Source organism: Hemicordylus capensis, chromosome 4, assembly GCF_027244095.1.
Source record: "Hemicordylus capensis ecotype Gifberg chromosome 4, rHemCap1.1.pri, whole genome shotgun sequence".
NCBI lineage: Eukaryota > Metazoa > Chordata > Lepidosauria > Squamata > Cordylidae > Hemicordylus > Hemicordylus capensis.
Window position 1 is genome coordinate 167,688,624 of NC_069660.1, and position 13,076 is coordinate 167,701,699.

General features: G+C 45.8%; 1 protein-coding gene across 12 annotated transcripts in view; it reads left to right on the forward strand.

The window, feature by feature from the left end:
* MGME1 (mitochondrial genome maintenance exonuclease 1) overlaps positions 1-13,076 on the forward strand; it is a 40,253-nt gene that overhangs the window by 14,850 nt on the left and 12,327 nt on the right. For 5 of the 12 annotated variants that reach the window (XM_053313584.1, XM_053313585.1, XM_053313595.1 and 2 more), the window contains 4 exons: positions 2,005-2,137; positions 7,874-8,016; positions 8,452-8,491; positions 9,851-10,993. In XM_053313584.1, the coding sequence (XP_053169559.1) occupies positions 2,005-2,137; positions 7,874-8,016; positions 8,452-8,491; positions 9,851-10,102 (568 nt within the window). In that variant the 3' untranslated portion in view covers positions 10,103-10,993. Of the gene's footprint in view, positions 1-2,004; positions 2,138-7,873; positions 8,017-8,451; positions 8,492-9,581; positions 9,829-9,850; positions 10,994-13,076 lie in introns of those variants that run through there. The other 7 variants (XM_053313589.1, XM_053313590.1, XM_053313594.1 and 4 more) reach the window with 7 other exon arrangements.

A 13,076-nucleotide genomic window follows, 5' to 3' on the forward strand; every position in this document is an offset into this window, starting at 1 on the left:
AGCACCTTCTGCTTCAGGACCCCACCACTTATTAAGATCTTTGGGAGAGGTACACCTGCAGCAGCCCCCAGTTTGTCTGGTGGTGATGCAGGGTCGGGCCTTTTCTATAGCTTCCCCAAGGCTCTAGAACAAACTCCCTGTTGTTGTAAGAGTTTCCCCATCTCTAGCAGGTTTTAAAAGAGCACTCAAGACGCATTTGTTTCATCTTTGCTTCAATCGGCTGTGTTGGTTTTTATGGTTATTACTGCTGTTTAATTGGTCTAATTGGTTGTTTTTAACTGTTATAAGGTTTGCTTTTAAATTCTGGTTTTATCATTTATTTGTAAACTGCCATGAGACATTTGTATGAGGTGGCATATAAATGCAATAAATAAATAAAATTCATGGAGTGGGGATCAAATTAGTGTTGAAATGAGCACCTTCAGATGCACATTCTCCTCCCACAACACCAGTTTCACCTGGAACTTATATACAGCATGAAGGGTGTAAAGATACTCCTTCTTCATAATATAGTGCTGCATATTTAGTTAGTTAGTTAGTTAGTTAGTTAGGACTACAGTTAGTTGTTGGACTACAACTCCCATTATCCCCAGACATGGCCTTTGTGGCTGAGGATGATGGGAGTTGTAATCCAACAACATCTGGGGGCCCAAGGTTAAGAAACCCTGTTATATAGCTCTACCAGCTGTACACCACCATACTTTATGGTTTGACAGGAAGAATAAGGCAGGTCCTTGCCCTGAGGAATCAACAGTCTTGATGATTGGAACCTGCTTCTCCCAGGCTTGTTTATTGCTTTCTCCACTAAATCAAAACTTTCAAAATTAATATAGGAAGGGCCCTTTCAAACACAATTGTGTTTGAATACAAATACAGTCTTACTTGTCCTTACAAGTAACCATTTATTTTAGAATTATTCATTGTTAAGCAATATTTGCTGTTAAGAAATACTTAATTAGTCATAGTTCCAAAATGCCTGTCAGCACTACCCGCACCCTTTTCCTGCCCTTCCTTTTACATTTAAAGTTTAAAGAGTCCCTCTGGGTCACTGCTGCCACTGTACTGCTGAGCCTTCTTTGGAGGCCTCTGATGCTAGTGGTGTTCATGTTGACGCCAGGCCTCCATCATTTCCAGAAGTTAATAAAAGCAATACCTTGTTGCCACTTGCCACAGAGAAATGTCCCACATCTCTTCAGCAACTTGCCTGTTATGCAACATGGCCAAGGAGCAGTGGCTTGGCCTCTGCTGGGGATAATGGCCACCTCCATTCTAATATGCAGCCAGATATTTGGCAAAAGGGGTGGGTGGGTGCTGGGAGCATGGTCTGGATTAGGGGGCAGGTGGTACCATATGTGTGTGGTGAGTGTGTTAGGTCTATTTTTGACAAGGTGAGCAGGGGCCAAAGCCCCCGTAAAAAAAGTACTCCCCGTAGCAACACCAGGGATGGTTAACTCTGTGGAACTTGGCCAGGATTCTAATTGGACACAGGTTCACATGATGACACTAATGGCAGTCAACCCCATTTAACCAGGATTAACATGGTTGTGAGAACTTAGCCTCTGTAAGAGATCCCTATAGTCCTCCTCCTGAGCCTGCAGAAGCAGCAGTTTTCCCTGACCTTGTGCTGATTTCAAAGGCACAATTAGATGTCTTGCTACTCTGAGTGTCTTCAAGGCTCAGTAAGGATGGCAGTGGTCACATGCACTCCACGCTTGGAGCTGGGGAAGAGCGAGGGCTCACTCTCTGTTACACTGGGCCTTTAGCTCAGTGTGATGTCAGACAAAATCCTATTTCTGACTCTTGGGGATGGGGATTGAGTGGTGGTGAGCATAGATATTTTGGTGTCATCTGCTACTCACTACAAATATTTATTTCCGGGTTTTCAGCAAAAGCCCTCTAAGAATTTTTTAAAGATAGGTAAGATAAATACATAAAGACTAGCCAAAATGTGTGATACTTGTTGTTAAACATAACTAAATTATATTTTTATGCTTGGTTGCACAGAGGAACGTTATGTGTAATTGACTGGAAGACTTCAGGGAAACCAAAGCCATTTCTCCAGAATACGTTTGACAGTCCACTGCAGATTGCAGCGTATGTAGGAGCCCTTAACCATGATGGCAATTATGACTTCCAGGTCAGTAGGCTCACTAACTCAATTTCATTTGTCAAGTCTCATTCCTAGTCATTCTGACCAGAGCTGAATCTCTCTTGTCCTGTCAAATTCCGAATTAATCTGACCCTAAATCTTCTGTCTCTTCAATTCTGCTCTTGCTCCTCCCATTTTGCTGGACCCAAACTGATTCTGCTGTAGTTCAGCTTTCAGAAGTACCAGGCTTCCGAAGATCTAGTAGAAATCACTTGGACCTTCCAGAAGCTCAACCTGGTCTTATTCTGTTTTTTGTTTGTTTTTATATGTAAACCTTTTTGAATTTTGTAAGGACAGCTAATAAATATTTAAAATAATAATCCCATGAACAATCCAAACACAAGACAATGGCTGACATCCTGACTAATGGTGCATGCCCACAGCGGTAGTGTCCCTACTTCTGAAGTGCAGGTGCTAAAGTGAGGAGGGCAAGATTTTTGCTGCTCCTCTTCAACCAGAAGTGTTCTGATCAGTGTGCAGTTATGTTCCTGAAGGTTGAGCAGCCTTGGAACAGGTGTTCTCGGATCCCCAGCTATTACTGGACTCTCATCACCCCCAGCTGAATTGGATGATTTATTTATTATTTATTTCATTTATATACCACCAATCCGTATAGCTCAAGGCTAAAACTAATAAAACAAAAGGTTTTTTAAAAAATGATATTAAATAGATTTTAAAACAATTTAGGGGTTCTTAACAATTTAGGGAGATGTTTATTGCAGGAAGAAGTGTGATAAACGCAAACTGGAGTCACTTCACACTGTTGACACAAGCTGCCTCTCTTTCCATCTTTTTGTTCCCTCATATCGAAACGCTTCAGGTTTAAGCTCCCCATCAATCCCCACCTTTCTCTTCCCCTGCCCATCACTATCCATCCTCTCTTGAATCCTCCACACATTTCCTGTCTCATTGCCTTCACTTCATTCCTTCATTCCCACCAGCCAATAACACTTTGTATGTGCATGCATGGTACTCACAGATCACCTAGACATATGATTTTGATGCCAACAATAATATAATTTTTATTTGCAGGTCTTTAGAATATCTGTGCTCTTGCAGTAGTACTTCCAATCACCACATCGTTTCTGCTGGCAGCACACTAGAGAACACATAGCACATCTTGAGGGATGTGGGGTTGTTTTGTTGGAGTATCCCAGCTTTATTTATTTTTATTTATTGCATTTATATACCACCCTCTATAAAATCTCTGGGTGGTTTACAAATTAAAACACAACAACAATTAAAACCTTAAATCATATATAAAACAAATTAAAATAACCATCAATCCTATATAATAAAGAGCTTGGCGTGCGTCCGTGTCTCCCTTGGCTGTTCTGGGCATGCGCGGAGCACATGCCCAGAACACGCCGAGGGAGACTCAACTGCCGGCACCAGGCGGCCATGATGGACGGGAGAAGGAGAAGCGGCGGCCGAGGAGAAGTGGCCGCCGCGAAGCTGGGCGGGGGGAAGGGGCGGCGGGGGAAGCTGGCCGAGGCGGCGGCAGAGCCATGGCCGAGGCCTGGCCGCGCCGCCGAAGCCGGGTGGGGGGAAGAGGCGGCGGGGGAAGCTGGCCAAGGCGGCGGCGGAGCCATGGCCGAGGCCTGGCCGCGCCGCCGAAGCCGGGCGGGGGGAAGAGGTGGTGGGGGAAGCCGGGCGAGGTGGTGGCAGAGCCGCCACCGAGGCCTGGCGGCGGCGCCGAACCCAGCCGGGGGGAAGACCTTGGGGCCATTGCCCGGCCGGGGAGACTGGCCGCAGCATGGAGGCTGGCAGCGGCGGGGGGCCCAGAGCGCACAACTCTCCTAGCGCCCATTATTTAATGGGCCTAAAATAACTAGTAAAACTATAAAATCTTATAAACTAAAAGCCTGATTAAATAGGTGAGTTCTCAAGAGTTGTTTATAAACATCAGAGATGGAGAGGTTCTGATTTTGGGAACATCTTCCAGAGCCCTGGGGCAACCCTAGGGAGAGCCCGGTTTTGTGTCACCACCAAACGAGCCAGTGGAAACCACAACTGGACCTCCCTCAATGATCTTAATAGATGGTGAGGTTCATGAAAAAGAAGGTGCTCTGAGTTTAGCTCTGGTTTTTTTTTTTTGTCAAGCATGTGTGCGTTGTTTTCCCCTTTTATTATTATGTTTAAATAATAAAGCCCCTGGTGGCACAGTGGTAAAACTGCTGCCCTGTAACCAGAAGGTTACAAGTTCGATCCTGACCAGGGGCTCAAGGTTGACTCAGCCTTCCATCCTTCCGAGGTCGGTAAAATGAGTACCCAGAATGTTGGGGGCAATATGCTAAAATCATTGTAAACCGCTTAGAGAGCTCCGGCTATAGAGTGTTATATAAATGTAAGTGCTATTGCTATTGCTATTGCTAAATATATATTTTATGGAGTATATGCACAGATAAACCTTTGTACCAATCAGGAAACCCGCTTCAGTTGCTGAAATAGCTGTAACATCTCTGGGTTGCTTTTTTGGGGTGCCCCAGCTTTAGCTGTGGGTTTTTACTGGGCACCTGTGCCTGCCCCCCCCAAATTATTCATATAATATATATATATACACATACACACACGCACCAATATACCTCTGTTCAAGCTGGCAAACCCACTTCAGTTGCTCAACATTCCACCTTCTACACCTAACAACTCCAATGGAAATGCCTCACTTCCATAGCTAGGAGTGAAGTATGGAAGTGACACCTCTACAGTCCTCTTTCCTGTAGTGTGCAGTCTGCTTCTGGTCACCTAGCTACCATGCTCGACTAAAAGGTGGGCTTAAAATGTCAGATGAAGACTGAAAAGGTGGTTGTAAAATGGTGAAGGCCAGAAATTGTGGGCATAGAATTGCTGTAGTGCCGCCCTGCTAAATTTCTTGTAGAGAAAGCAATAGCTGCTGGTACTTGAACCTGTAGAGCAGCGCAGCCCCACAACACATGCATCCCCTTTCCAATGTCCCAAATCACACTCAAAGCTAAAGCTACCACAACAAACCCCCATCTATACCCTAAGAAAACAATCTAGAGAAGTTATAGCTGTTTGAACAGCTGTAGAGGGTTTGCTGTTATGTGTAAAGGTGTTATGTGTAAAGGTGCAAATACTCCACAAAAAAGAAAATAATAATAATAAAGGAGAACATAGGCTACAGAAACTTCCAATCCACCCCCAAAATACCAGCCACAGATGTTATCACTGTTGGATCTGAAAAAATGATCTCTTTAAAAAAATTGTTAAATTTCTTTGAGTATTTGTGCACTTACAGCAGTACATTTACAGCTGTCGAATGAAAAGTGAATGTGTGCCAATACTCCCTGCCCCCCAAAAAACAAAAACCACAGGCAAGAACAGAGCAGAAACCCAGCAAAGTACTTAGGTTACCAGAAGTTAAGTATGTGGTACAGGAAAGAGGTGTAAAGAGGAGCCATAGGCGAATCTGCACCCTTCCACTTAGGCCACAGTTTGTTCTTAATCTTTCCACACACACTCCCGCAATATTCCACACTACCTTTTTCAGGACAGTTTAAAAGTACTACTTTTTAGGCCTGTGCAGTTTGATAGTTCCAACAGGCATGTCAGACCAATAGTCCCTATGTTGGGACTATCAAAATTAATTCTGTAAATGACAGGAGGGAGACCTGACAATTGCAGCTCTAACTAAATTTCTTCCTATTGTTTTTGGAATGCCTATCAGAACTCTGAGAGGCACTATTTTAAAATTAAACGGCCAGCACATGACAACTCTCAACTGAGAAGCAATAGCTGCTTGCTGTTTCTCAGCTGAGATGCCTGGGGCAGTCCATTTAAAAATCCTCCCTGAATTGGCAGAGGGGCTGGTATTGACAGGTTACCTCTTGAAAATTGGGGGGAGGCAACCCCCTGCCGAGGACCCTTTGTCCCTGTGGTTCCCCTTTTGGTTGCCCCCAACCCCTGATTTCCATAGGGCACATTGCGCTTGCTCATGCGCACACCGGGTACTCCCGCTTACTTCTGGTCCAACTGCTGGACGGGGCAGCAGGGAGGTACACTGCCACCCCACTGGATTGGTTTACAATGGAGCACTGGTGGGGGGAAAGTAGAGGAAGGGGTAAGTGCATCCTCCCTCACCCTTGAAATCAACCTCCCCGCTGTCAGTAATCTGGCCACCCGGTAGGGAAATCTAGGATGATAGTTCAAAAAAGACCAAACTGGGTAGCAGAAGCGAAACACGGCTCAGAAATATTTCTCTCTCTCTGGCTCAGGCTGAAAGCTGTCGACACTAGGGATGACATACGTTGCCTTCCAGTGGCTAACTGCAAGCTGTAGGTGTGCTTTATAGTCCAAGCTGATAACTCTCAGCTGGCAGGGATTCAAGGCTTATCAGCCCTCTGCAAGAGGCACTTACTTCTCCTGATTTATTCCAGCTGTGCCTGCTGCCTTGTGACCCATCTCTGCTGTGGAGTCAATGGGGGTTGCCTGCACAGCTCATCCTCCAGTTCGTCAGTCCCTGTCTCTGCTGACTCAGACTGCTGCGCCTGCTCTGAGACATCAGCCGGACCTGCCTCAGCTGTCTCTTGGGAACCGACAGCTGCGCTCTGCCCCTCAGGCACCCCTGTATCAGCTGAAGGGCTGTCAGCATCCCTTTCCTCCTCGCTATCTGAGAGCGAGGGCATGACACCCGCCTTCAAACCGGCGGAACCACCAGTCATTCGAGTTAAAAGTTCGAACAGGTTTGAAAGACCAGCTATTCAACTGGTTCGAAGGCGAGGATACTTTTAAGGACTGGGGAGGGTGCACTTCCCCTCTCCCCCTGCCGTGTTTCCCCCGCCAGTGCTGCAGTTTAAAAGGGTCCGGCGGGCTGGTGGTATATTTCCCTGCTGCCCATTGCCGCTTTGGACCGGAAGTACTCATCATGTGCGCACGCCTGACGTGTGCACACACCTTGGGAACTTCCAGTCCAGGGAGGCAATGGGGCTTCAGGGAGGTATGCTGCCACCCCACCGGACCCTTTTAAACTGCAGCGCTGGAAGAGGAAATGCAGTGGGGGGGGAGTGCACCCCCCCAGTCCTTAAAGGTATCCACCCTTGAGCTGCCCCCCGCCAGTTTCGTGCATATCCCTAACTCCTATCTGTGCTCCTTCTGTTCTTAAATAAAAGTGCATAAGGACCACTTGGCACAGCTTAGTTATGCCATAAGTGATCCTGCATATTTACTCGTGATCTTATACATTTTGAATGAAGAGAGATTCTAATTATTAAAAATAAAACATTTTTTAAAAATAGACTGCTCACCTGTGCAAGCCTGTCTGCTTTTTGTTTGTGAGCCACTTTAACCAGTTACAGGCAGGAAGTGTTTGGGCTGAAAGCTGAAATGAAGGGAAAGATAATGGACTGTGTTTGGAAAACATGCAACCTTAAAGCTGATAGAGATTCTTCCCAAGTACCCCTTCCCCCTAAGAACTGCATAGGGAAACATCAGTATCTCTATGACATCAGCAGCCATTACATTAATCCACACCCTCATCTCAGACTTTTTTGTATGCCTGGCAACCAGTTCTGTGGAAAAAAGCAAAGAGATGTGAAAGGACAAGGTCAAGAATGAATCTGGAAATGCAGAGTTGATACTGATCATACACAATTCCTCTACATATATTATCACCATTTGGTGAGCATTTCATTTACATAGGCATAAAGAACAGTCAACAGAAATTGCATATCTTGTATTAAACATTTTGCTTGCATTGCATCTCAGGTTGATTGTGGACTCCTTGTGGTTGCCTACAAAGATGGGTCTCCTGCACATCCTCATTACATGGATTCTGAGCTCTGCTCTCAGTACTGGAACAAGTGGCTGCTTCGTCTGGAAGAGTATAAAGGGAAGGACAGTGGAACTGTGTAAGCATGGCCATGACTTAAGGGTCAAAGAGATCAGGGTCTTGCTTAGGTGCTAGCTGCTTCTTTGGCTTTGAATCAAATATTGAAACTAAATTTTACGGGGAAATATGGATTCCAGTTCCAGGGTTCCCCTCACCCTTCATAATGCTAACGGGCATTTCTAAGGGAAGATATTTGAGGGTGGAAAAAAGGATTAAGTACTGTTCTTTCCATCTCCTGGCTCTCCCCTGAAATTGCTTCTCTCTCCAGCTGTTTCTGATTATTGCTGGCCCTAGTTGGGTTCTGAAAATGAGAACCTGGCTTTGGTTGAGAGCAACTGGGGGTTCCTGTGGGCTTTATGCTTAAAATTTTCATGCTTAAAAAAATTTAAGCCCGCAAATATTTTAGTCCATTTCCTTTGATGCTGCCTCTTTTTTCTTTCCATATCTGGAGCAGATATAAAGGTACATTTGGACCTGATGGGAGAGATGAGGAGGTATGACTTAGAATAAATATGCATGTGAAAGAGAGGCCCTGGGTGTGTGGAAGGGGGAGCACAGTGAGTGAAGTATGTATGGGAAAGAGAGGTAGTTCCCTATGTTTGGAATGTGTCTGTGGAGAGGCACGTTAGGGATGGTTTTACATGACCTACTGCAAGTAGGGATGGTGGGAGGAAGTGTTAGAACTGACAGCACGTTCCTAGCAGGCAAATCCGCTCAAGTCCAGTTATCAAGATTATTCTCCCGACATTCTTTCGATTTCTGCCCAACTTCCAAAACCAAGATTTGAAGTAAGGTGGAGAATCTAGAGAGAATGTTTGGTAGAGGACTCAGGAACTAGTCTTGGTGTCCTGTTTTCAGCAAGATGTGGGGCTGGGAACTGGGTTGAGGGGACTGGAGCATAAGGAGCTAGAGATTACAGTGAGCAAAACTGTTGTACCAGTAGCCATCTTGAAAATCTAGGAGGCTCCAGCTGATAACTGGTCTCTAGCTTGTTAGGTACTACAGCTGGAACTGGTCCTGAGATTTCTCCTGAGTAGACCTCTTGCTCCTGAGGAGGAGATTTCCTAGCAAACATTACCGTGATGTCAGGTGAGCGCTTCTCCACCGCTCCTGCAGGTTGCTCGAGCTCGGCAGCGACAGCACTCCTGGGGGATGGCTAGCTCCTCTCCATCAGGGTCCTCCTGGGGGTTGGGAGATGGTGAGAAGCCCCAAGAGGTAACTGGCAGAAGATCCTCAGTGTTTTGAAGCAGGGGAGTCCCGACTGGGGTTCTGTTGGAGTCATCCTTAGTTTGGGTCTCTGTGAGGGCCATGCTAGGTTATTCCTCAGGGGTCCTGTTGGGGTCCTCCTCAAGCTGGGGTTCTTCATGGGTCAAGCTAGTGTCTTCCCTGGTCTGGGCATCTTCAGGGACTATGTCAGTGTCCTCTGCTAAAGATTCCCCATGGGCCATACCGTGATCCTCCTCCTCCAAGGATTTCTCAGAAGTGGAGTCGGCAGATCCTGACACCTGGACAGATTTGCACGATATGCCTGCTGAGAGCATGTGATGCCAGCTTCAATATTCCCTTTTCCTTTTTTACCTGCAGCAATCATGTGAAGCCGTACTAGGAGCTTCAGGGCATAGCAAGGGATTAAGCCAATAACAACAGACTCAATTTACCAGTGTTTTGTGTAAATGTATCTTGCATCTAATATCCAATTCATAACTGGCCAAGTGAAGTGAGACTTTTGTTTTGCACTTTTGCTTTTGCACTTGTATATTGCATATGTTTGTTTGTAACATGTTAACTCCTAACATGGAGATATTGGAATTAAATTTTATATACCCATTCACCATCTGATTCTACTTTTCAAGTTTAACTACAGGTTGAATATCTTGGGACCAGAAGTGTTCCGGATTTTGGAAAGTTGTAGTTTCAGGGGCCAGAAGCCCAGTAAAAGAAAAGGGGAACTTTCTGCCATCACCAGGACTACAAGCCCCAGCATGCTCTGGGTAACCCAGGGTGCTAATGGCGGTGGCAGCACCTGCACATTGCGGTCTCCGTGCGGACTGCGGAGACTGAATAATAGACTGGGCTGTTTACAAGAAGTCAGTGTTGAGCACTGAAGATTCCATGGCATTTTTCAGTTACTGAAGACTAGCTGGGCTTGACACACAGCATCTGGAGAGGAGAGGTCTTATGGTAGCAAGCATGGCTTGTCCCCTTAGCTAAGCAGGGTCCGCCCTGGTTGAATATGAATGTGAGACTAGAAGTGTGAGCACTGTAAGATATTCCCCTCAGGGGATGGAGTCGCTCTGGGAAGAGCAGAAGGTTCCAAGTTTCCTCCCTGGCAGCATCTCCAAGATAGGGCTGATAGAGACTCCTGCCTGCAACCTTGGAGAAGCTGCTTCCAGTCTGCATAGACAATACTGAGCTAGATAGACCAATGGTCTGACTCAGTATATGGCAGCTTCCTATGTTCCTATGTAGGCTTCTTGAATGGAGCCACATGACCTGCTCTCCACTCAGCATTCCATACCAGCTTCAATGGGTCTGCCCTTAAACTCTTTTCACTGAGCTGCATTTTTTCCTCAGCTCCTCTCAGATTCACCCCTGAACTCCCTCGGAATCTTCAGCCAGAGCTAACCAATCATAGTTCTGTTATCAGTCTTGAAACTGGTTGACCAGTGCCTTTTCCTGTTGAGCTTTTCTGCTGGTCTTTTTAGACCAATACCTAACTTAACACCTAAACCCCTACTAACTTGGCAAGAGGCACCTTTTAACATAGTGATTCTCTTTATTTAGCAGGGGGAGAGTAACTAGCCCTATCCACCCCCAGCACAGTACCTCAAATGACTGTTGCTGGTGTCTGTCTTATGTTTCTTTTAGATTGTGAGCCCTTTGGGGACATGGATCCACCTTATTATTTCACTGGGTAAACTGCCTTGAGCCATTTTTGGAAGGGTGGTATAGAAATTGAATAAATAATAATAATTAATAAAAATAAACCCCACATATGTTGCTTCTCTTTGGTTTGTGGGTTTCTGTGTACTCACCTACTCAACTTTATTTTTCCTCCACGGTTGCAACCAGCATTTGCTGTTGGGCATAAACAAGATCCAACATTGTTTCGTGGCTGCACTGTGGAACAATACAAGCAGTACACCCATTCCTGACCTTTCTTCTCTTTCTGGTACGATTACGCACTCTTATTTGCTTGCATGCCTTCCCTTCCCTTTTCCACAACCCTATTCTTCCCTTCCTTTTCTTGTAACTCACCACCCCCATATGGTCTGCAAAACTCGATAAAGCTATTACAAATGTTAAGAGACAACAAGCAGAGTTTACAATTTTTATATATATATATAATTTAAGTTTTAAAAATTCTCATGGATTTCTTAAACAGAAAAGCAGTTTTTACAAATCAGGTTTTATTAACAGGGTGGAGATATATTTACAAGGGGGGAGTTCCATCCATCGTCCTTATAGTTGTCATCCTCCTCCTCCCCTACCCCATGGCCTGGAGTTGGGTGTCTACCCCGCAGTGTGACCTCTGTGCTCCTGGAAGTCCAGCCGCCTGTCTGCCACCATGTCCCCTGTTCAGCTTCCCTGTTCCCTGTTTAGGATGGTGTAACACCTGTCAACAGTGTTCAGGTGCCTCTGCAGGGCCAGGTTGAAGGCAGCCACAATCTGCTGCTCCAGCACTGCACTGAAGGCTGTGGAGAGGTGCCTCTCTATGGCCATAGAGAGGCTGTATGCCTCCCAGAGATGGAAGCTTGTTGCAGTGTACAAATATAATAAATAAAATATAGATAATGTGTGCCACTCGTGGGCTGGCATCGTGAGGTGGGAGTTTATATATTCCAAGAAGTAGAAGTACGGATTAGGGCTGCCTACCAGAGCATAGAGACCAGCCACTTCTGGTATCTGGGCCACCTCAAACTCTGGTTCCTGTTCCAGCTGCTGCACGTTTTCCTTCCCCTGCACCAACCTGCTGCCTGGAAGGGCCCTCAGCATCTCTCTGTTCCTGCTCTCTGTGCAGAAACTGAACTCTCTGCCACTGAAAAGACCATCGAAGAAAGTGTTTGAGTTAAGAACAGTGTGCAACAGGAACTGTGGAAATGTGTACAAGTATTTTCCTTGCAAGTCCTATGACATACATTCAGCTATATGCCTGAGTGGGTTGTCCACATAATTAGCATTGTTGTCGCCATCGTCATCCTCCTCCACCACCACCACCACCTCTGTCCCTGACAGTTCTGCTGGTGGACCAACAGCTTCCTGCACTTCCTACTCTTGGTAACTCCTGACACCTGCAAAGATGTCAAAGTTAAAACAAGGAAGTTATACCTTACAGTCATCCCTCACCAAGGTTTCCTAGTCGCAGTTTTGAGTATCTGCAACTGGGAAATTGTAGCAGGTCTCGCCAACCGCAACCCAACAGCCACTGTTTGGTGAGATTTTTTTGCAATGGGGGGGTGATTTGGGGGGGTAGGGGTCGTTTTGGCAGGCCAGGGGTCCCCTTCACTCCTCGTTACTGACTGCTGACTTTTTAAAGCTTTTTCACTGTATTTTGTGACTTTTTTGTGACTGCGATTCCCCTAACCCCATGTTTGCCATTGATTTCAATGGCTCTCCAACTGCGAATTCACCAACCACAAGGTTTTCCCAGAATGGAACCCTCGCAGTTGGTGAGGGATGACTGTACCTATAAGAGTCCCCACTGCAAGATTTGCTGGAAGTCAGAAGCAGAACAATTAACATTCTGAACTATGAGTTGATGAAGCCCCTGGGGCCCTTCTGTAGAAAGAATGTGTTTGTGCAATTAATTCTATAACTTATAGTTAGAGAGACAGGGGGATTTATGCTTCCATATGTGACATGCTTTCTCAAGAACTAAAAGTCCCGGAGTCGCTCGTGTTCATAAAGGGAGAGATGGGAGGGACGAAGCACCATATAACAAAGGATTCCAGAGACAGTAGAAGTCACAAGGTGTTGCTAATAGGCTTCACAGGTCCATCAATGAGTAATGAGTTAGGGGTGGTGGTGGTTTACACATTATACAGAAAATAAACAGGGCTAGGGTTACTGCCTGGTAAG